The sequence below is a fragment of the Venustampulla echinocandica genome (assembly GCF_003357145.1).
Source record: "Venustampulla echinocandica strain BP 5553 chromosome Unknown scaffold_0, whole genome shotgun sequence".
NCBI lineage: Eukaryota > Fungi > Ascomycota > Leotiomycetes > Helotiales > Pleuroascaceae > Venustampulla > Venustampulla echinocandica.
This window is the reverse complement of record NW_022474205.1, coordinates 1,414,292-1,436,016: the sequence shown is the minus strand read 5'-3', so window position 1 is coordinate 1,436,016 and position 21,725 is coordinate 1,414,292. Positions and strand designations below refer to the sequence as shown.

At 48.8% G+C, this 21,725-nt stretch overlaps 7 protein-coding genes across 7 annotated transcripts; 3 read left to right on the top strand and 4 right to left on the bottom strand.

Annotated features, from left to right (window-relative positions):
• Positions 1–57: 57 nt before the first annotated feature.
• BP5553_00449 (Cytochrome P450) lies at positions 58–2,298 on the bottom strand (the record flags this gene model as incomplete). Its single annotated transcript, XM_032009072.1, has 4 exons — positions 58–1,000; positions 1,083–1,571; positions 1,649–1,899; positions 2,128–2,298. 4 exons carry the CDS (start codon positions 2,296–2,298, stop codon positions 58–60), a joined length of 1,854 nt encoding a protein of 617 aa, XP_031873126.1.
• Positions 2,299–3,331: 1,033 nt separating this feature from the next.
• Positions 3,332–4,771, bottom strand: BP5553_00448 (Uncharacterized protein; the record flags this gene model as incomplete). Its single annotated transcript, XM_032009071.1, has 1 exon — positions 3,332–4,771. One exon carries the CDS (start codon positions 4,769–4,771, stop codon positions 3,332–3,334), a length of 1,440 nt encoding a protein of 479 aa, XP_031873125.1.
• Positions 4,772–7,858: 3,087 nt separating this feature from the next.
• BP5553_00447 (Uncharacterized protein) lies at positions 7,859–8,353 on the bottom strand (the record flags this gene model as incomplete). The annotated part of the gene is made up of 1 exon (XM_032009070.1): positions 7,859–8,353. The coding sequence occupies one exon, from the start codon at positions 8,351–8,353 to the stop codon at positions 7,859–7,861; it is 495 nt and encodes a 164-aa protein (XP_031873124.1).
• Positions 8,354–9,513: 1,160 nt separating this feature from the next.
• Positions 9,514–11,546, top strand: BP5553_00446 (WD40 repeat-like protein; the record flags this gene model as incomplete). The annotated part of the gene is made up of 2 exons (XM_032009069.1): positions 9,514–10,532; positions 10,583–11,546. The coding sequence occupies 2 exons, from the start codon at positions 9,514–9,516 to the stop codon at positions 11,544–11,546; spliced, it is 1,983 nt and encodes a 660-aa protein (XP_031873123.1).
• A 700-nt stretch (positions 11,547–12,246) lies between these two features.
• Positions 12,247–13,246, top strand: BP5553_00445 (40S ribosomal protein CRPS-7; the record flags this gene model as incomplete). The annotated part of the gene is made up of 3 exons (XM_032009068.1): positions 12,247–12,402; positions 12,737–12,819; positions 12,880–13,246. The coding sequence occupies 3 exons, from the start codon at positions 12,247–12,249 to the stop codon at positions 13,244–13,246; spliced, it is 606 nt and encodes a 201-aa protein (XP_031873122.1).
• Positions 13,247–13,468: 222 nt separating this feature from the next.
• Positions 13,469–15,286, bottom strand: BP5553_00444 (putative dynactin arp1 p62 subunit RO-2; the record flags this gene model as incomplete). Its single annotated transcript, XM_032009067.1, has 2 exons — positions 13,469–14,921; positions 14,985–15,286. The coding sequence occupies 2 exons, from the start codon at positions 15,284–15,286 to the stop codon at positions 13,469–13,471; spliced, it is 1,755 nt and encodes a 584-aa protein (XP_031873121.1).
• Positions 15,287–17,702: 2,416 nt separating this feature from the next.
• BP5553_00443 (FYVE zinc finger) lies at positions 17,703–21,416 on the top strand (the record flags this gene model as incomplete). Its single annotated transcript, XM_032009066.1, has 3 exons — positions 17,703–19,229; positions 19,291–20,324; positions 20,435–21,416. 3 exons carry the CDS (start codon positions 17,703–17,705, stop codon positions 21,414–21,416), a joined length of 3,543 nt encoding a protein of 1,180 aa, XP_031873120.1.
• Between the last annotated feature and the right edge of the window lie 309 nt (positions 21,417–21,725).

The following is a 21,725-nucleotide window of genomic DNA, read 5'->3' as shown; positions in this document are numbered from 1 at the left end:
TGCATATATACTGTACTGTAAAGTACTTTCGTGGTTGTATAATACCACCAAACCCACTCACTCGCTGCTATCACTATCCTCCCCATTCCCACGTAGATCAAAACCCCACCACACATTCTCCCATCCATTCCTCCTTATAATATTCACCTGCACATCCCCAACTGGTTTCCTCACTCCCGTCCCCAGCTTCTGAAATGCACGCTCGGGAACTTTCGAGCCTTCGACCTCGAACCCCAATATGATGGCCGCGACAAAAGAGAGTATCTCCGTCGTAGCGAAATGTCTACCAGGACAGAGATGCTTCCCACCACCAAAGGGGAAATAACCCTGGGCTTGCTTCCGTCTCGTTTCCTTATCTAAGGAGGCTTTCGTGCTAGTAAGAAAACGGGCTGGGTTGAAGACATCGGCATCAGGCCCCCAGATGGAGGTGGAAGAGTGTGTGATGCCACTGGGGAGTTGGATCACGGCGGGTGAGGAGAGGGAGTAGGATACTTGAGAGGTGGGTGACGTGAGGGTCGTGCTAGCTACGACAGAGCGGACTGAAGTCGCTGCTCCCACGAAGCGGAGGGTTTCGTGGAAGGTGGAGACAAGGAGGGGGCAGTATGATTGAAAGAGTGTTGCGTCCACGAAGGCGCACTCCTCGCCAGTAGTTTCCGACTTTTTTCGTGTAACCACCGTTTCTACCTCGGCGCGGATTTCGGCGAGGAGTGATGGGTCTGATAGTATGTACGACAGTAACCAGAAGGACGTCGATACTGTATTCGTCGTTGCTAAGAAGAGGGTCGAAACTTCAAAGTTTGCGATGTCATCATCGCCGAAGCCCCATTTCTTGCAAGATGCAACATGTGAGCGGATTAGGCTACTAGCTCCTTTGTCATGGCCATCGATGTAGTACTGGGCGAAGGCGTCTCTGATAGCGGCACGGCCGCGGTATGCTTTAGGAGCAATAAATGTTGGAAGGAATTGGAGCATGAGGAGCGTCATATCCCCCTCAAAATCCCTGTGCATAGTTATCAGAATTAGCATTGCTTCTTACAATATGACTTAGGGATTTGAAGGCCGTCCGAGGTGGTGGGACATACCATAATGCATCTACAAGCCCCTGGTCGGCGGAGAACGGGTTCTGTGGCCCGTATATAGCTTCCGCTGATGCAGTCGTAATTATATCTCTCATCCATCTATAAAGTCCAACTTTCTCGCCATTCGAACTCATGCCGTTGAGCGAACCTGCCACTCTATCTAACACTGCTCTATTCAAATCTCCCAACGCCGGCCCTGGAGAAAGGGCATCTACCATAATTCTATGGTCTTCGTTAAGAAATGAATCCCCATTATTTCCATTTAAAAAAGGCCCATTCGGATCATATCCTGGAGCCGTCTCTCCACGTATAATTTTCATCCCTTCCTGGCTGATATTGAAAAGTCGCTCCGAGGATTCGACAACGAAGGAGCCGAAATCAAAGGCCTTTGCATTGCGGTAAGCCGCTTGTATTAAGGATGGGTCGCATATGACATAGACACGCGAGGAGAATATCCGCAGAGTGAAGGCTGGCCAGGATTGGCATTTCGCACTGGAAGTATTGATCAGTATCAGGGAGGTTGACTTGGAAGCGCGGAGTCGCGCTCGGAAGCGGCGCTCGAAGCATACCTCAACATCTGCATGTATCCCACCTGCCATCTCAACATCCCTATCAAGTGGCCAACGAACGGAATTGGTGAACCCAAGACCGGTGGTTCATTGCCCCCATTACTTCTACTCGTGGCCGTTCTGCTGAATCTCGAGATAATCCCCACCCCGACTATAACTGCGCAAACCATCGGTACAAACATGCTGGTATTATCATCCGGCAGGACCACTGCTGTGGTACCTAAGAAACCAGTCTCGTTGAAATCCATAGTCTAATGCCCACAATATAAAAACCGAGAAAGAACGTAATTGAGGATATCAACCTCCGCTGCTGGAACTTTGACGCGTCATGAGATATCAACCAGCAACACCTAGAAAAGAGAGCACGTTCTAGGCACAGAGATGAAAGGAGAGAAGGAGAGGGTTTGCAGATACGGAGAAATACTTGGCCTCGTGAACATTCAATATTAGGATAGAGTTGCCAGTCGGATGGCACATACCCGTTTGATGTGCAAAGCTAGGCCGAGACCGACCAAGCCAATGGTTAAAACAATAGCATTAGAGGTCAAGTGTTTATTGCCAAGAAAGGCAACAGGTCTTTGACGCTTCGTAGAAACTCGGGTGGTCTCGATCTCGACAGCATGAAGGATGTTGTGTTTCGGATGGGACATTTCCCGTGCGGGCTGTCAACGTCGATGAGACGACTAGCGCCATTTAGCCTGAGGCCATAACTCCCCAGAGCTGGGCGTTTGCATCAACCGAGGCTTCGGAACGCTCGAAAGCCGCTGCGAGACAACAAGCCATCTACGAAGGTAACGAAGTACATGTTCGTATAATATGATAGGGTCCCAGTTGTCGGGATCAACACAGAGCAGCTTACGGCGTCACCGGGTCCGTGGAACGCCCAGTTACGCCCTGTTCTAGAGCCATCGGAATCCAGATGAACTGTCTCGCGGCACAGGATCGACAAAGCTCTGAGCGAGAAGCAGAACATCTAGCCTCCCTGATAATTGGTAGCACCCTGTCACAAGGACGACATGTTACCATGAGTTCCATGGTGGTATACCGCGAACCGACTTTGCACTTGTACATTTTGTAGGGAGAAGTTCTATGTGTTCGTGATTTGATTCGACTCCATGATAACTTATATCCGATATGTACGCCAAAGGTGCGGGACCAGCCCCTTTCTACTCTACTCTAAACTCTAAAGAACAGTATAGCCAATTGCCTGTATCACAGATTCCATTCGGCTTTCAGAAGCTTCATCCAGACCATTGCAGTCACCCTTCCTCAGAGCCTGCTTCTCACACTCGTCCTCGCTTTATTTCCGACCCTCGATGAGCGTTGCATCGGCATTGACCGCCAAACTATCCCTCGAGAGCCCCCCGAAATGATCTAACACTATCCAAGGCAATGCATTTTGATGCCGCGAGATAAGCAGAACGCTGGCTAGTACCATAGTTGGGAACCAGTTACCAACGTATCCTCTGAAGTTGCAAGGTTTTCCAGCGTGGAGTATGATCTGCTCTCTGATGACCTGACCGTTGAGGATCCAACGAAAGGTATGCCAGCATCCATACCCTCGACTGCTACCAGGCTTTCTCATCACGTTTAGTTCGTTCCTCTGACCTGCAGTCCTTGGAGGAAGGAATCGGCGCGATTCTTGGTGGTATAAAACAGTAGGTGCTCACATCTAGAGCTGGCTCAAAACCCGTCGCCATCATTCCACTCCCTCCCCGCCTCCTTTGCTCTGTTCTGCGCTACATCACCGCGCTGTTTCGCCTCCTCCACCGTTTTATCAAGCCAAGCTGTCAGGCCCTTGATTTGGCCTTCCAAAACCATATCTCTCCCGACCTCTGGTTCCACCAATTTCCGCCTCTCTTCTTTGGAGCTTTCGTCGAATGTTTTCTTCGATTCAATCCAGGCGTTCCGCTCATCTTGTAATTTTTTGCGCTCCTCGTACGTATTAGTCCATTTGCCGAGATTTTCTTTCCCGTCGAAGCATACACCAAAACCATCACAGTAGCATATATGCATTTCGGGACACAACACATTCTTTCCTGTGAATATGAACTGCCATATGTGTTCAAAAATCCTTCCACTGATGTAATCAGTCTGTCTTGTGCGGATCAACCAATCCCGGATTCCCACATAGGTTTCCCGAGGCAGCCTTTGAATGGTGGCTCTGGATACTGCAAACTGTGCACAGCACGGTTGGGCTAACACCTCTGGTATAGGATCGAAAGGGAAAAGTTGTGCGAATGCCATCGCCATCAATGGTTGCTCTTCCTTGTAAGGCTCTTCTTTGAAGGAACCAAGATGGAGCCAATCCGGACACCCAGCTCCCCACCCGCATTTCATGTTCATGTAGCCTTCGCGTTGCACACGTTCCGATGACAACCGCTTAATCATATCCACAGCATCGCCACCAAGAACTTCATTGTTATGCCAGGAGTTCTCATGGGCGTGCAGGAAAATATTGACATCGCTGAGATTCTGGTAATGATCAATTATGTACGTCAGGTATGTCATAACCTCGTGACCTTTGTTTTCTGGGGTGTGTAGCGGTGCCGTTTTATCATCTACCACATATATGGCTGGTCGAATGTTTTCGTCTCCTCTAAAGTTTGTTGCAACCCAATTAACATCCTCTGCCGCGGTACTGGAGATAACTAATGTTTTGATATAAGGTTCTCCAATTGGCTTCAGGACAGGAGGCGGCAACGGTATCCCCCCTATTGCCCCTTCCTTGGATAATTTGTGTTCAAGATGTGGATCCACGGACTTAATAGGTTCCTTCGCTACTTTGGGTTCCTTTGGTTGTTCATGCTCCTTTGGTTGTTCGGGCTCCTTTGGTTGCTCAGGCTCCTTTGGTTGCTCAGGTTGAGCAAGTTTCTGCGGTTGCTCAGGTTGAACAGGTGCTTTCGGTTCTTCAGGTTGAATAGGTTCCTTCGGTTGTTCGGGTTTGCGAACTGGAATTCCTCCTTCGTATTGGAGTGGTCTATTCGGTTGTTCATGGTTGGGAACCGGAGTTTGGGGAGGCAGAAGGCTTCCCGAGACAGGTGAGCTGAAAGGCAGACTCCACAAAAAGACCGAGACGACGACGAAAGATATGAGGATGATATGGTTTTTTCGGGGTATCATTTTCGGTACCCGGCGGACGAAAGTATAAAGTCTGATTCTCCGCAGATTCTTGATCAGCTTGGGAAGGGTCGAAGAGTGTCTTTGAGAGAAATTCTTACCGTGATTTCGACTCCATCTCGAAATCCCAGAAGGGGTCCATCTTACCTGATCGACATGGAGGGTCACGCAACACGCATCAAATAATTGGCTCTCGGGATCCGAGACAACGAAACCGAGCTGTGGAGTTCGAACTGGACCATGTAATGACTGTGTGCTCTCTGGAGATCACCACTTACAGTGAAGTAGAATTGTAGAAAAAGAAGCTTTCATATACATGGATCGAGGTCCTCTTTCAAGGCTGGCACAGCCATGATTATACACACCTGGGGCAACTAGCCCCCAAGGCCCCGGCATCCCACGCCAGACGGAGTACAAACATCCTACAAACTGCGTAGGAGAAGTGGTGCGCAAGTAGGTGGATCACGTCAGACTAGAAAATTTAGTTGCTCTCAATACCTACTTGGTTCGGTTTAGATCGTCGAAGAGACAGGGACTGATCAGCCAAGCCTCGATTCTCGTATACTCGGGTTAGCGGCTTAGCCGTCTAGTTTAAATCATGAAACAAACACGCAACCGCGCCCGTTTATTTTGGGGGTCACACAAACAGCCATTGGCAGGAGCTTCAGCTGTGCAACGGAATAACCCATTTATTGACAATGGATACATCCCGGGCGAGAGTTGGATTCGTGGCAGCACGAGTAAGTGCAAAGACGTTCAGCTACTTTCCACGCGTGGTAGATGCAAGTTTTTTAATTCGAGCGCTTACCCACATTAAATAATGGGCGGCGAGAGCATGTACTGTACTAATACGAAGTACAGTAGTGGGTGCTCTATTTATATAATAGGCACCTAGTAGGTATAGTACATACCTTATCTTAAGGTAGGTAAGCATCGACTTACGAGACGGCGCCGTTCGGCATGCAATCAGCAAAGGTGTGAAGCGGAATACGATGTCGCCAATTGCTTCCAACCTACGTAATCTTATATTCGTATTTTCCTACCCCTATTCCCGCTCAAAAGTCTCAGTCTAAACCACTCTTACGAAGTAACCTTTGCCTACATAGTACTGTATACATACATGTACAGTACCTAAGCAGTCTCGGATAGCTAAACCCGCAACTCAACCCCACTTAAGGGGTTCTATTACTATCCGCAACATCTAAAGTGGGTATCCGGGAAATGGGGATTTGCGGTTTGAAAACTGGGCACACGTAACGTTCTTATCACCTACTCCGTATGCTCAGCACGGGGTGCCGATCTTTAATGCCAAGTGGCGCTCGCACCACTATATAAAATACATCCATCTTACGATGTTTACTTGTTACCTATAGTGTATGCATGGCGCTGAACTGGCAAAATATATTTTTTGACAAGTGTAGGTTCCAGTTCAACGCTGATACGATCGTAAAATATTGTACGAACAAATGTCAGCACCAGCTAGTCATCGTGATGGCTACGAGTATGGCTTGTGACATGAAGCTGAGACTTCCAGCATCTCGGAAGCTCGGGTAGATATACAAATGGAGTTATATTTTGTAGCTCTTATTCCCATGCATGTTTCCGGTTGTTTAATTTGCTCAATTAATTATTAAACTTGCTAGTCCATGTTTCACTCTCCCTTATCAAACTTACTAAAACCATCGACCTGACGAAATCCACCTTTTCTGGCATGCTTTCCTCTGAATATATTTATTATTGTCTTTGGAGCTAATTCATGGACATGTTAAGTTTTCCACAAGTTCCAATCCCTTGCACTAGGAACCTCCGTGCTGGTTACTACATCAATTAAATTAATTCCCAATATTTTTGCGATCTAGAAATCTTACAATGTTCCATATTAAATAGGAAATTAGGAGATGTGAGGATTTTCGTAATGTTTGACATCTTTTCTCTTCCCAATCAATTTAATCGAAAATACTATAAAGCTTTATGTTAATTAATAATTAGGGAGATGAGAGGTTACACTTTTAGATTGAACTCCCTTCACAATCCACTTCCTATATGCGATTTTACGACCACTCTGTCTGGAAGTCCTATGATGCCCAACCCAGTGCAAGTCCTACCAGAGGCATACTTTTCCAACGACCACAGTGCCATAGTTCCACGATCTGCTGTTAGTGTTGTACCAATATAGCTAAATTCTTCAACACAGGAGGAAACCAATTCTACAGCTGCTCCCCGGTAAGGAATTTTCAGATATTCCGTTCTCCTTGTGAATGGCTCATCCTTGACGAGCTTCTCAATTCCATTTTCACCATGCCTGAGTAAGCCTCATCGAAGCCATAGTAGCCCAGACCCCTTTCTCGGTTCCATTCAGCCTCTCATCTCATGCAGAATGTTAAATATATGGATGAGTAGAGAAATATCTAGATAAGTTTTCTTCTCATAAGTGATTAATGGGGGTTTGCTTGGGTCCTCTTAACTTCCTATAGTATCTTTTTGTTCTTTTCGATGAGCTGTACGAAGTACGGCAGTATACAAATTAGAATACCGGACCGAGACCTGCCTTATTTTATTTTATTTTAACCAAGTCAAGTAAGTATTGCATGTTCTCCTAACGCTTTTTGATGCGAACTGCAGCATGCTAGTTGCAACCTGTCCCAACTTCCATTAAGCTTAGAGGAACTACATGAATCATGGCTTTGGATGTTCATTCTCTTGGCCGATTGCTTATAAGCATTATCTGGCAAGTCATCAGACAGCTGATATGTCATATACTTTATCCACATTCAGACGGCCTTGTGATGAGTTGTCAGAGTTGGAATATTGGTTCCCGGCACCGGCAGGAAGTATGTATTGATCCGTGTTGGTTAATCCCTGGTATGCACCACATCATTTTGTTATAGATGTTTGTGCCTTCAAAGCAAGAGGAAATCTGGCCGGTGATTGCAATCCCAAACGCCCAAACGCCCAAACGCCCAAACATTGCTACATTTCGAGCAAGGCTACAATCGGCTTATCATTACTTTCCTGCCCAGGGAGCCAAAATAAAAGCGAGCAAAAGACACGACTACCGCATCTAAGTACCTAGGTACTCCATAATGGGCATCAGTTGCGCTTCCTCATCGCGGCCTGCTTCCCCTTTTCCGTCCCCAAGCCCACACCTGCCAGGAAACACATTCTCATACACGCTCCCACATACACAAACCCAACATTTCCCCACGCCATAGAATTCCACTCCGTAACTTTCCAATAAATCCCATGCCCCAAGCCGCTCACGCTATACAAATGACCGAAATCGGCAATCAGTAAGCCGAAAAGTAAAGTCCTCCAGACACGCAAGTCGGACGTGCTACGCAGGACAAGGGCCTCGTTAAGAGCGAAGAGGAGATAGAGGTTTGCCAGTTGGCTGAGTGCGATTGTTGTGCTAAGTGGAAGGGGGACGCCCGATGGCGTGGGGAGGGACGGATGTGTTAATGTGAGGTAGGTGGGCGGCTGGAAATGGGCAAAGTAGGCACCAACGAGAGCGGAAATAGGTTCGATGACGAGGAAGAAGAGAGAATAGATCGAGGGGAGCTTGAATGCTGGGGCTGTGCTGGACATGATTGGCGGTTGGCAACCTGGAATTGGGTGGTGATTGGCAGCGGGGATATTTGCGAATAGGGGCTTCTTAATAATCGTAGAGAGACTCCGATTGCTTGCTTTAGCCTTCAGGTGGTATCTCAGCTGGGTATTTGGCAAAGTACCTAGGTAGCTTTGCGTTAGCGCACTTCTCTATTAAGAGCACCGTCCGTAGTCGAGGCGTCGTATTTGTTGACGACAATTTATCTCCTTGATGCGATAGGCGGCGGTGGATGAGACGCCGAAGTGAGAGATTGACAAAATGGACAGAAAAGCGTTCCTGGGCGTGATCAACTCCAGGGGTTGAAATGAAATAATCAAAGGAGCCAAGTAACGTGGTTACACCCGTACACCGTTGCTCGAGTGATGCCAAATGCGGCATTAAGGGCGGCAAGGATTGCAATTCACTTACGGCCAGGTCAGGCGAAAACCAAGGTACTTGGCTGCTTCACGTGCAAAGCCTGGAATCCGTAGAAAAGGGAGAGAGAGAGAGAGAGTCAAAGATAAAAAAAAGGTTCCGGACTACCCCGTAGGTGGTGCTTTTAGCCCACGGGTCAGATCGGGCACGCCGAGGAGCTACGGAGGACGGTCTTTATTAGTTGGGACGGTATTTTATTAGCAGAGCCCCAAGAAACCTCCGGAAGGCTGAGACCAGCGTACAGAGTAAAAGCGGCATTCTGAAAATGTGTGTTCCGTAGTGCTCCGTTTTGCCACTTTTAACCCGCATCCGAAGGGTCAACAAGTCCCCTGTCGAGAAATCGAAATGTTTCGAAGGAAAAGTGGCTCTCCGTCTTTTTTAATCATAAACATAAACAAGCCCAGCACAACACAACACTGCACAGCACAGACTTCCCCACACTCTCTTCCTGCAACTTAGCTACGTAGTATCTGTCTTTACTTCTTTTTCCCTCCCGCGCCCAATTACTCGGAGTCTAGAGAATATTCCTTTCTCCCCTTGCGAGACATTCCCCCCCACTACGAATACTACGACTACTGTATATTATCTCCATCTTGTCGCAATCAAATCTCCGAGTCGCGGCGCTGACTGAAAAGCTCAAATTGCCCTCTGCCAGCTTGCCGAGGTTTGACAGGCTGCGTCAACTCACATTCCTTAACGCGAGCATATTCCCGAATTCGATACTATGGCGAGAGACTTCCCCGTCGGCGAATGGGCACCCGCCGATCCATCGCGCGTGTCAACGAGCGAGTTCACCACAGCGGGGTCTGACGATGTCTTCGATCCCAAGGGCGCCATGCCCCCTTCGCGCTTCCAGAACCGACAGAGATCGCTACCTTTCGGACCGGACGTTGGTACTTCAAATGGGCTTGTGAGACCCGGCCTCACGAACAAGAACCCGCCGCAGGAGGATGGGAAAAGGGGGCATGGGTTCCTTGGGTTTATGCGGAGGGCTTCAGTGTCCATCAAGCGGAGGCAGCGCCGTCATTCGCACGCGTCGCATGCGATCGAGGAAAGGCCACAAACAGCTTCCACCCCTTGGCACCGGTTACGACAAGCAGCAAGTTTCAACAGAAATTCCAAGTACATTCCCTCTCAAGTCTTTGAGTTGGACGCTTCCACCACTTCCAGCGAGGAGTTTCTCGCTCCTATTCCCGGCCGCGGTAACGCGCCTCCAATTATACCCCGTGGAAGTGGTGGAGAGGCAGCACGAGCAACAGCTGCTGCGCAGAACGAACTGCTCTTTGGCAGGCATCATCAGCTACACCAACTAGAAGACCGCGAAAGCGGGATTGGTATTGCGGTTGCAAGTCCCGACACAGTTGAAGCCATATATGATCCTTCGATCAGCCGCGTTGATTTTATCGCCGAATTGCCTGTAGAACTGGCCATCCAGATTCTTGCTCGGCTAGACCACCTGTCGCTCATCAAAACTTCACTGGTGTCAAAGATGTGGAATAGAGTCTCCAGCTCGTCCCATATATGGCGTGAAGCCTTCATTCGGGAGAAGTCGAAGACATATGCGATGAGCCATCCAGTCCCTCTGGGAGCAGGCTTGGGATTGCCCGCGGTCAGCCCGGACCATGACTGGAAAGATCTATATCGAACTAAGCATGAGCTGGAACAGAATTGGGCGGAGGGGGATTTCGAAGCGATTTATCTCCATGGGCACACTGACAGTATCTACTGTGTCCAATTCGATGAGTAAGTAATGTCCCGAAAACAAAGACAATCCAATGGCTAAGTCCCCCTAGATATAAGATTATCACTGGCTCTCGCGACAAGACTATTCGGGTATGGGATATGAAGACATATGCCTGCACCTTGATAATCGGGCCCCCTAACGCTGCGGAGGATTGCAACATTATGACTGGAGAGGAAGGGAAGCCGGTGCACTATGCTACCATGTCACCAGACGATACCCCGATAACCCAATCTACACCACTTGCTATTACCTACCCAATCCATCACAACCAGTCCATTTTATGCCTACAGTACGACGAGAATATTCTAGTGACCGGCTCCTCGGATAGCACGTGTATTGTCTACGATATCAAGGATAACTACCGGTCCACCAAAAGGCTAGTGCACCACGCCGCCGCAGTCCTTGATCTTGCGTTCGACGAGAGGTATATTGTCACATGCTCGAAAGACGTCAGCATTTGTGTTTGGGATCGAGAGTCTGGCGCGCTCTTGAAGCAGCTCCGCGGTCACGCTGGCCCCGTCAACGCTGTTCAGATGAGGGATAATATGATTGTTAGCTGCAGTGGCGATTTCAAAGTCAAGCTGTGGAACATCGATACTGGGAAGAACATACGAGAATTCACTGGCCATAATAAGGGTCTGGCCTGTAGTCAGTTCTCCGACGACTCGAAGTATATTGCCTCTGCAGGGAACGATCAGATGATCCGGATTTGGGATGCCAATACTGGAGAGTGCCGCCACGAGATTGAGGCACACGATAATCTGGTTCGATCGTTACACATCGACTCCATCAGCGGGAGGTTAATTTCTGGGAGTTATGATCAGGATATCAAGGTCTTCGATATGGAGACTGGCAACCAGCTTCTTAATCTCCCCAACTGGCACTCAAGCTGGGTTCTTAGTGCAAAGTCGGATTATCGACGCCTCATCAGTACTGGCCAGAACCCCAAGATATTAATCTTGGATTTTGGCTTAAAGATCAAGGGGATTGATAAGTTGGAGAGTAAACCATAGGGTATTTAGCTACGGCGTCGGGTTTGGTAAAGCGGTTCATGTCGCTGGCGTTTTTTGTCTTGGTCTAGATCTGATAGAGCGATTTCAGGGATTGGTGACACCAAGCAGTCCTTGGTTTGATTTAGGGGTCTCTTGCATTTTTGTGGCGCAACATCAGGGTATATATGGGACAAGCGACGGAGATACCGAGTAGATCATTTAGATATCCATTGTTGTTTTGTCGGCATTGAACCAATACTTTTATATTTACAGAATATTAGACCGATGGAGCCTCTCGAGGCAACATTTTTAAGATTTAAAACTGGATCTATGTGAGCATATTGCAGTGAATCGAAATTTTAAACTACCAATTCAATAACCAGGAAACATTCGAACAGTCGAAGTATATCTGGGGCCATCCCCAAGCAAATAGCAAGTGGCTACTACTGTACGTACTTGTAGTGTGTTATCTTATCTTTTAGGCGTACAGCACTGTACATGTATGTACTGTACGTTTACCCACCAGCCCGCCACCACAGAGTCGAGGTAGCTGGTACGTAGGTACCTCCAGTGGACTCGCTAAACACGTGATCTCGCTCTTATTGGCCAACAGGCTAGGGCTAACCCACCACGCGAATTAAGCGACGCTTGACATTTTCAAAAGTTCACATCGGGAATTCTTCGAATTGATCTCGACTTTTCCCACGACAACACCGCAACCATGAGTGCCATCAACAAGATCGCGCCGAACAGCCCCTCGCGCGCCAGCCCTTCGGAGCTTGAGACCAGCATTGCTGGTGCTCTTTACGACCTCGAGACCAACACCACCGACCTGAAGGCCGCACTCCGCCCCCTTCAATTCGTTTCTGCAAGAGAGGTGAGCACTTGAATTTGACTGGAGCTGCAGACAAGCAGCCCAACGAGATATCTAGATCTAGAGAAGGAAAAAGAGCGAAACATGTCACGCAGCCTTCATACGAACGAATGAGCGACTCTGGCGCCGGCATCAACTGTACAAACCGGTTATATCAATCAAGCTTGAGATACAATTCAGATGAGAGAGATACAACTATGGGTTTGGATACCTTTGAGCGTCGGCGTCGCAAGTTGCGGAATCGGACGGGCTGCGGACCACTGAATTTCCTTCTTCCTGCTGCACAGAAAGATTGAACAAAGTGGAGCTCGCATGCTGACTTTGATCGCAATTGTAGATTGAAGTTGGCCACGGCAAGAAGGCTATTGTCATCTTTGTCCCCGTCCCATCCCTTCAGGGTTTCCACAAGGTGCAGCAACGGTATGTCTCTTCCTCTTCATCGTCCTCTACGTATCATATTCTAATGCGATGGGATTCTAGTCTCACCCGTGAGCTCGAGAAGAAGTTCTCCGACCGTCATGTCCTGATCCTCGCATCCCGCCGTATCCTCCCCCGCCCAAAGCGCTCCGCCCGCTCCCGCACCACCCTCACGCAAAAGCGACCCCGTTCGCGAACACTCACTGCCGTCCATGACGCTATCCTTGGCGACCTTGTCTTCCCCGTTGAGATTGTCGGCAAGCGTCTCCGTACCAAGGAGGATGGCACTAAGGTACTTAAGGTTATTCTGGATGAGAAGGAGAAGGGTGGTGTTGATCACAGACTCGATACCTACTCTGAGGTGTACAGAAAGTTGACTGGCCGTGGTGTTAATTTCGAGTTCCCTCAAGGTGGTGCTACCGAGTACTAGATGTTTGCAGCGAAACGGTCTTGCTTGGGGTACTTATGGGCTGGCATGCAACTAAAACTTGTGGCTGGCTACTCTTCGTGTGTCATCATGGGGGGCTATAGATAGGTTTATGAAACCATGTATGCCATGATCAGGACAAAATTTGCAAAATTCACCATCCAAAATATTGATGTGTATGTGTGTATGAGTATGCAAGTATCAAATGGGTATATTGCGTTGCTCTCAATCCCGAGCAATCCTCCCAATCCCCAAAACACACCAATACGCCAATTCCCTCTTCTCCTTAACCTCCTTATCCTTCGCCCCCGCGGCCGCCAAACCTCCTGTATCATCATGTGTAGGATCAGCCTCCCATTCCACCCTAACAAAAACTGGAATCTCCAGGACATCCTCATCCTCCCTCAACGGACTCTCGTCCTTCTGTAACTCCTCACTCTTCAAGAACGCCGGTGCTTGCACTCTTAGGGAAGCAGGGATAACCTCCACCACAACACTGACCCAGTTCCTACCCCGCTCCCACACCTTCCCAGCCTCAGCTTGATGCTGGCCTTCACTGGCTTCTGCTTTCGTTCTCCGCTTCTCCCGTTCCCCGCCTTTGTTGCCTCCTTCTCGTAGGGCTTCTTCCCAAGCATCCGTATTAGCACCTACCTCGAATTGCGGACACAATACAGTGACTTTACTCGAGAAGCGCCCTGGTGTTTTAGCCGCGGTAGCTATATTAACCTTCACGCTGTCGAAAAGGGGGTTCTTGAACGTGAGAAGGAATTGCGTAGGCTTCATGGGCCTGAGCAGGCTCGAGCTAGAGGTTTGGAGCGGCCTGATGGTGATGCTGGGGATGTAATTTAGGGCCACGAGCCGGATTCGGAAGCGTGTGGAGTGGACTTTTGATTCTGGTTTTGAGAGGATGTGGCGGCATGTTTTGCAGCGCTTTGAGCGCCTGGTCCGGAGGAGGTAGGGTATAGGACGGAGGTCGGATAGGAAATGCGTGTTTTGCTCTGATTGCTCTTTTCGTTGTGTGGTAGAGACCGTGTTACCCCAACCCTCAGTGCGGAGGCGGTTGACGGCTTCTTCGTCTGATGAGGGCGAGAATATGTGTAAGCCCTCGGGCGCATCTCGTGCTTCCCTCATGATACCCTTCTTCGTCCGTGACTTCTTGTCTGCGAAACTGCTTCCTGTATAGAGACCCATAATTCTCGATAATGCCCCCGGTGATCCATAGCTATAATCTCCCGGAAGCCCCAAGCTACTGACTGGCGAAGACTCCGACAATTGCGCCTGATAGAAGGCCTTCAAGTTTCCAAACTGGCTTTCAGCATCAAAATCTTCGGTGGCGTTCAAATCCGTCTTTTCTTGGCCGTCCTCTGATCCTCCCTCTTCCTCGATTGTCGGGCTGTACCCCAATTTGCTTCGCTCTTCGCGCTCCTTCCGTCGCTCTCGCGCGTTGGTAAGCGATTTCCCACCGTGCCTTATCTTCGCCAGCTGGTTATAGATGGAATTCGGCTTGTCCAGTTGTATCCCTATTTCGTCGGAACTCCAGTTGCAGAATCCACAGCTCAGCACATACGGCCCTCCATACGCAGCAAATTCGGCTCCGAGACCATCGCGCTGCGCTTCAATACTACTAACAGATAGAGGCCCGATACATATAGGGCATTGGAAGCAACTTCGCGTACATCTAGACACACCGTCAATAATCAGTACACCTTTCCAGGCAGATCCAAGGAAAAGAGTTACGCACCTATTCCCCTCACTCTTAACCGTGCTAATCGGAACCTCGAATAAACAATTCGGGCAATAGCATGCAACTAACTCATCTATCACACAGCGCGGACATCGTATCTGGTGGCAGTCTTCGCAATATAGGAGATGTTCCAGGGGATATAAGCTGTAGTTTGCTCGCGGAGCTCGTGGATCGAAGGTGGGCTCTTCCTGTTCGGTTTCCAATGGGTCTGTTGGGCTTTCAGAACCTAATCGACGCGTAGGAAGGTTGGATTCTGTGCAGGGACATTGTATGTAGGCGTAGGGTGCGAAAGAGGCCATGTTTTCCTGCGAACGTTGTTGCGGGGAGCTTTGGGGTCAAGGTTCATTTCAACTGGGAGGAGAGTTGTGGACAGGGGTTGGCTGGACATCCGAAGCTCTTCCGGGTTACTTTGTACAAGACAGCTTAAAATATATGGAAAATTCCAACCTTCAAGACTCGAGTAGAGTACTACATAAGTGCAAAAGGTGGGCTTTTAAGCTAACGTTATTTAGACTTGATTAGTGTTTGTTTTGGAAGTCGAACTTCAATTTTCTAGTTAAATTTAAATCTACTTGCTGCACACCACCCAAATCACTTCAACACTATTTGCAACAGCCATATAGCGATAAAATGTTTTATTAAACTTCCGAAGAGCTAAACATATGGCTATGCTATAATGCAATTAGATGCTTAAATCTTGCATTTTTAGGAAGCTCTTAGTATTTTTATAATTTTTTAATTACCACATCAATTGATAGGTCATTAAACAGGGTCGAGGGCGTCTTTTTGCTATAGGTAATAAAAAATAGCATCCCTTATTGTTTAATTATTATCTAAGATGGTCTAGTTGATGCTTGTATGGTCAATTGCCTTCGTGTATTTTTGATAGGCACATTTTTAATTTAGTTGCATTTTATGAGAAGTTACCGGCAATATGAACAATCTCTCTTCCTAAAAATTTATTAACGGAGGGTCAACGAATTATTTTCAATAATTTGCAGCGACCTTTGACTTTTCTCCTGTATTGCTGTTGGATTATTCTATAGATTGGGTGACATGCGACGCCGAAACTCGGTCTAGCAAGAGCCTGGTGATACTTGGCATCTCGAAAAAGAGCGGTGAAAATTACAGCTCCGGACATGAATTAAATACTTGGTATGTCACTTGTGCTCATAACATTTCGAGAAGGTCCGGTGTGTTAGTGTATAAATTACAGATTTATAATCCTTAGGTAGAAGTAACTTTAATCGCTTTTATCGTGAAAATGTACATGTACGTTGTGTTGCGACTAGGTATGGTCGGAGTGCTGGTCGCCCCTTTACTGCCCCAGTATCGTCCACAACTTCTGCATGATTGCTAGAGAATCCCTCGGTCTGGGGAAATGCGTACCTGAGATAATTATAGGTTGTCAGCTCTAGCGGAATTGGTGAGATGGCCCGACCCGATAGTAATTCCTACGCTTACGCAGGTCCCACGTCTTGGGCAGGGAACAGAGTTGATGTATTCCGAACTATGAATGGGAAACCCCAGCACGGGAGGCTTAGCACTGGCGTGGGAGATTGGGGAGAGCGATGCAATTATATGCGAGAAATATTATAATAAGAAGGATGGGTGAAAAGGCGAGTTTGAATAGATGCGAAATATAATTTGCAGCTGCTTACGAATGGTATCACGATGCCCAACCTTGAAGCAAAATGCTCTGATCCCCGATATTTCAATAGTAGCTCATCCAGTTAAAATGCCTCCTTGAGTCCTTTCGAGCTATGGATAGAGTTGCGTTGCCACTCGACATACAGGGTTTAACCGCGATAGAACAAGCCATTCATTCCAGTGGCATTGTGGCGCTCCACACTAGAATAACGTTCTAAGAGCGTCGGGGTTCATGGACCCTCATTGAGAATTGTAATACGAGCTTGAGCATCGACTTTTTTGCACGAACCTTAAGAGCTTATTGACGGTTGTTATTTGTCAGGCTCCGAAACCCACGCTTCAGTTTCATTAAGGCGCGCGCTCTCTTGGTGTGATAGGACCTATAGAGCGACGATCCTTCGAAGAATTTCACCCCAATATAAATCAGTCGCGTTGCATTCTAGGAAACCCCAGCGGCCCATTCAAGAAGACCCTCCTTTGCAGACTTGGGACAAAGCTCGGCGTAACTAGGCTCTGATGTGTATCGAGATCCGACGCGTTGCGTGGATACGAAGCGATTGAGCAAGTGCTGCTGTGGAAACCAACATAATTCATAATGGATAGCTACCAGGTACAAGTATACGCAATATGTATTGTACTGTCCCGCGGCGTTTGGAATATGCAAGTGGCACGTCAGAACTCATTTTGCGGGCGATTCTCTGTCCCCAGATTCGCGACGGCGTAAAATAAGCTTTCGGCTAACTATCTATTTGCGGCATCGCCTCCGCACGAGCCACATCTGCACGACCGGCGAGGACCTCCTAACGCGAGGAGCAGCGCATCGCCCAGCAGAACCTCAACAACCACATCGCATCTCTCATGCCCAAGATCTACGCGGGAGTACTCTACAAGACGTCCTACGTGGATAATACGCGATTACCTGTGTCTAACCACCAGATCCCGATGCCATCTAACCCTCACCACGCTTCTCGCCTTCCTTAACGTGCACCCCAAGGGGTCAACGCGCGCTGTTGCAAGCAAGGCAACATTCACCAGCATCTTGGAGAGACCGCACCGTCAGGCGTCATGACTCCTGTGCCTGGGACGCCTCGTCGGCCTGCGTCGAGCAGAGCTCGTTCGAGCCGCCCTAGATCTGCCGCCGCGGCCTCACGATCCGAGAAATCGACTCCTGCCAACATCTCGTCCGAGCCCCCACTAAAGAAACGAAGATACATACCGGGCGGCCCAGGTGGCGGAGGGAGATATGTGGACGAAGATGGAACGGAGCTGCCTGTGGGAGGAACGGGTCCTGGAGGATACAACTATGTTGGACCGCGTGGGCGCATCGGACGGCAGAACGCCGCGATGGGCTTGGTTCCACAAGTTTATCCGAGAAGAGATCGAAGCACCAGAACTCGAACAGTCCTTCCACGCTCACAACAACCGCCAATGAGGTTCAGCTCCGCAGCTCAGGTCGCTGCGGTAGTGCAGAACGACGCGTATAAACCGAGAGAAGAGAGAGCATGGGAGGAATTTCACCCAAACTTGGATATTGAAGGCGCGCTCCGCGCATTTACTGCATATGAAGTCCAGGGAATACCAGAGTCGAGACCCGTCACTCCCACAAATGCGCCTCTGTCAACCGATGGCTCCGCTACTGGCGCGAATGGCAGTCTCACTCCGAATGGATTTGAGCCACTGAAGGTGAAGGATGAAGGGATCCCAACGCCTGCCGCTTCCCTGAACGGAGAATCCGCGTTGACTATTGCCATACCAGGAACGCCTGGCGGAGGAAAGCGAAGACCTGGCCGTCCTCCCAAAGATCCCGCTGCGTTCTATGCTGCCAAAGCTGCGAAGCTTGGCGTAACCTTACAATCTCCGGGAATCCTCCAAAAGGTGCCCAAAGTTAGCCCCCCGGTGCAAAACATCAACGCAAAGGAGAAGTTGACATTGCCACAACCGTCGTATCGGAAAACGGACACCTTGGCTAGGTTCGAAGATAAAGCTCTTGGACTGGTCCGTTATGTGGACAAATCCATGGCCAACGTTGGATATCAAGAAACGGATGTTTTTATCCGTCGACCACATAGACTCATCAAAGTCTCCGACTCAAATCTGGAAGAAGATCTTGATCTCGGCCCTAGCCATAAGAGCAACGGCGAAGGCATCGTAGCGCTTGGTAGCGGTGGTGTCGGTCGCGTAGAATACGATATGGACGAGCAAGATGATAAATGGCTACAAGAATACAATGCGGATAGGAAAATGGCAGGGTTTGAGCCGATTACGCGGGAAATATTCGAGATTGCAATCACCAAAATCGAAAAGGAGTGGCACGCGTTAGAGAAGCGCATACCAAAACCAAATCCGAAGCCGCCCCAAACGCATCGCCCGAGATCGAGCTCCGCCGCTGCTGTCAATGGCGAGCCTCAAGCTGGAGAGGAGCAGGATAGCAAGTGCGCTATTTGTGATGACGGAGATTGTGAGAATACAAACGCCATTGTATTCTGTGATGGCTGTGACTTGGCTGTACATCAGGAGTGCTATGGTGTTCCATTTATCCCGGAAGGCCAGTGGCTGTGTCGGAAGTGCCAGCTGATTGGTCGCGGTATCCCCGTATGCATTTTCAGCCCTCTCATTTAATGGATGAATAGTAGACCAGCTAACATTTTTATAGACTTGCATCTTCTGTCCAAATACCGATGGAGCGTTCAAGCAAACAAATGCCTCGAAGTGGGCCCATCTCCTCTGCGCAATGTGGATTCCTGAAGTCTCTCTTGGTAACCATACATTTATGGAGCCAGTGATGGATGTGGAGAAGGTACCAAAGACGCGGTGGAAGTTAACCTGCTATCTATGCCATCAACGGATGGGTGCTTGTATCCAGTGCGGCAACAAGGCCTGCTACCAGGCGTTCCATGTTACATGCGCTCGACGGGCTCGCCTATTCCTGAAAATGAAAAATAACCACGGCACTCTCGCTGTACTGGATGGAAATGCTGTTTTGAAGGCATTTTGCGACAAACACTGTCCTTCAGATTATACCAAAGAGAACGATGTCCCCGGGGCAACACGGGCAGCACGTTCTTACTACAAGAGAGCTATGCGCGGTCGCCTATGGGCGGATAGTCAAGCGTCGGCTTTAGCAATGGCTGCGACACACCGTCATGCGATTATGGAGCATCCCCCAGACGAATCGCAAATTGCTGGTGTCAAAGCATCATTAACCTTGGCCGAAAGCAAGAAAGGCGCGCAGCCGCCAAAGGCGATTTGGAAGCTCCCCTCCGGCGCACCAGTCATTCCCCAGGTCGTATTCAACTCGGTTGAAAGCTCGCTTCAACGTTTCAATATTCGCAAACGCAAAGAATATGCAGCCGATGCTTGTAGATACTGGACCCTCAAGCGCGAGGCACGGCGAGGGGCGGCGCTCCTCAAGCGTCTACAATTGCAGATGGAGACGTTTTCTTCTATGGAGATTACCCGGCGCAATTTTGCTGGTATGGGACCCGCTGGTAGACCGAGACTTGCGCGACGGATCGAGTTCGCCGAGACTTTGACTCAAGATCTAGAAAGATTGAAAGCTTTGGCAGAAGATGCTGTGAAGCGAGAAAGAGAGAAACTTACGGCAGTCGAGCTTGAAGAAGATGTTGTCGACACTGTATACTTTCCAGTCGCCAAATTCTTCGCGCCAATCATTAATAAAGCCCTAGCGTAAGTTATCTCTTATATTGCCAGCAAATTAAAGCGCTCCGTAATCTAGAAAACATGCTTGCTTGGCAGGTTACACCGCTCGATTGACCACGATGGCTAACTTGGCGCAGGCTTGATATAAAACTGGTCTTTACCAACGGTCTAATCGAACTGCAGAAACGAGTTGAGCAGCGATTCTACACTACAGCCACGGCTTTTGCCCAGGATCTTGGCACAGTGGTCCACAACGGCATAGTATCACAACCGGTCCAAGACCCTGATGTACCGGTTTCGAGCGAGATCGTAAGGCATGTCGTTCACGACGTAAAGGAGAGAAAGAAACTCGGCAAGAGGATCATCAAAGCCGTCCAGCCTCAACTTCAACTGGCCGTCCGTGCCGAGGCTGATATTTCTGGCAAATCTGCGGAAGAACTCGTGCAGGAATTAGATCAGCTACTAGAATCTAGTTTCCAGGTAACGGGAGATACGATTGCCGTATCAGTCGGCGATTCAGCATCGCTGGCAGATGCCGAGATGAAGCATGAAGGCGACGTTCACATGTCAAATGGTGTTGAGCTGGCGAATGGTATAGCTCAGAATTCTGGGCACGACGACGTGGAAATGCAGGACGTGGATGCACCTGGCGAAGAAGACGACATAGAAAATGGTACGTCTGCCATAGCGCTTGTTGAAGTTGATGCGAACATATCGCAAACTAAAACAGATGCTGTCAACGGCACCAAGGGCAACAAACATTCCGGCGCCAATGGCAATGCATCCGCTGTTCAGAATAACAACCCCCCTACACCTCCGCTCTCAAATGGCGATATTAACGTTGATCGCGCGGATTCTCTGACCACAGGCGGAATTCCTTGGTACCTCAAGGAATTCCATCCAGAAGGGACAACCATTTCGGAAGAACAATGGACTGGCAGAGAGGCTATATCTCGATTGAGTGAAGATCTAAGTGATATGGACGACGATGAGTTGAAGGGCCTAGGACTTGGATTGGATGTTGCTGAGGGAAACGATGATATCGTCGTCGCCCCGCCTACCGTCACGAAAGCCAAAAAGGCCAGGCCGAAGAGGAGCAGGAAAGGAGGTAGAAGATGAGGTGACACGGAAGACATTTTGTAATTGGTATTGTAAAGTATAACTACCCATAGTCTTTTTCGCAGCAAACCCGGCGAGCCTGGTGGCTGGAGTTTGGAGCAATATGGCAATTGATTTTTTCATTTTCGGATGGACGGGCTGGATAATGGGGACTATAATACCTTAGATCCGCAATCACATTGCCTTTAGCAAATCGCAATTCAATCACCATGTAAACAATTCCATTGCATTGGGACCGGCAGTGATAGTGTCTTCGTATTGTCCGATTACTACCTAGGTAAGATGGGGCTAGCCGATTTCCTAGCAATC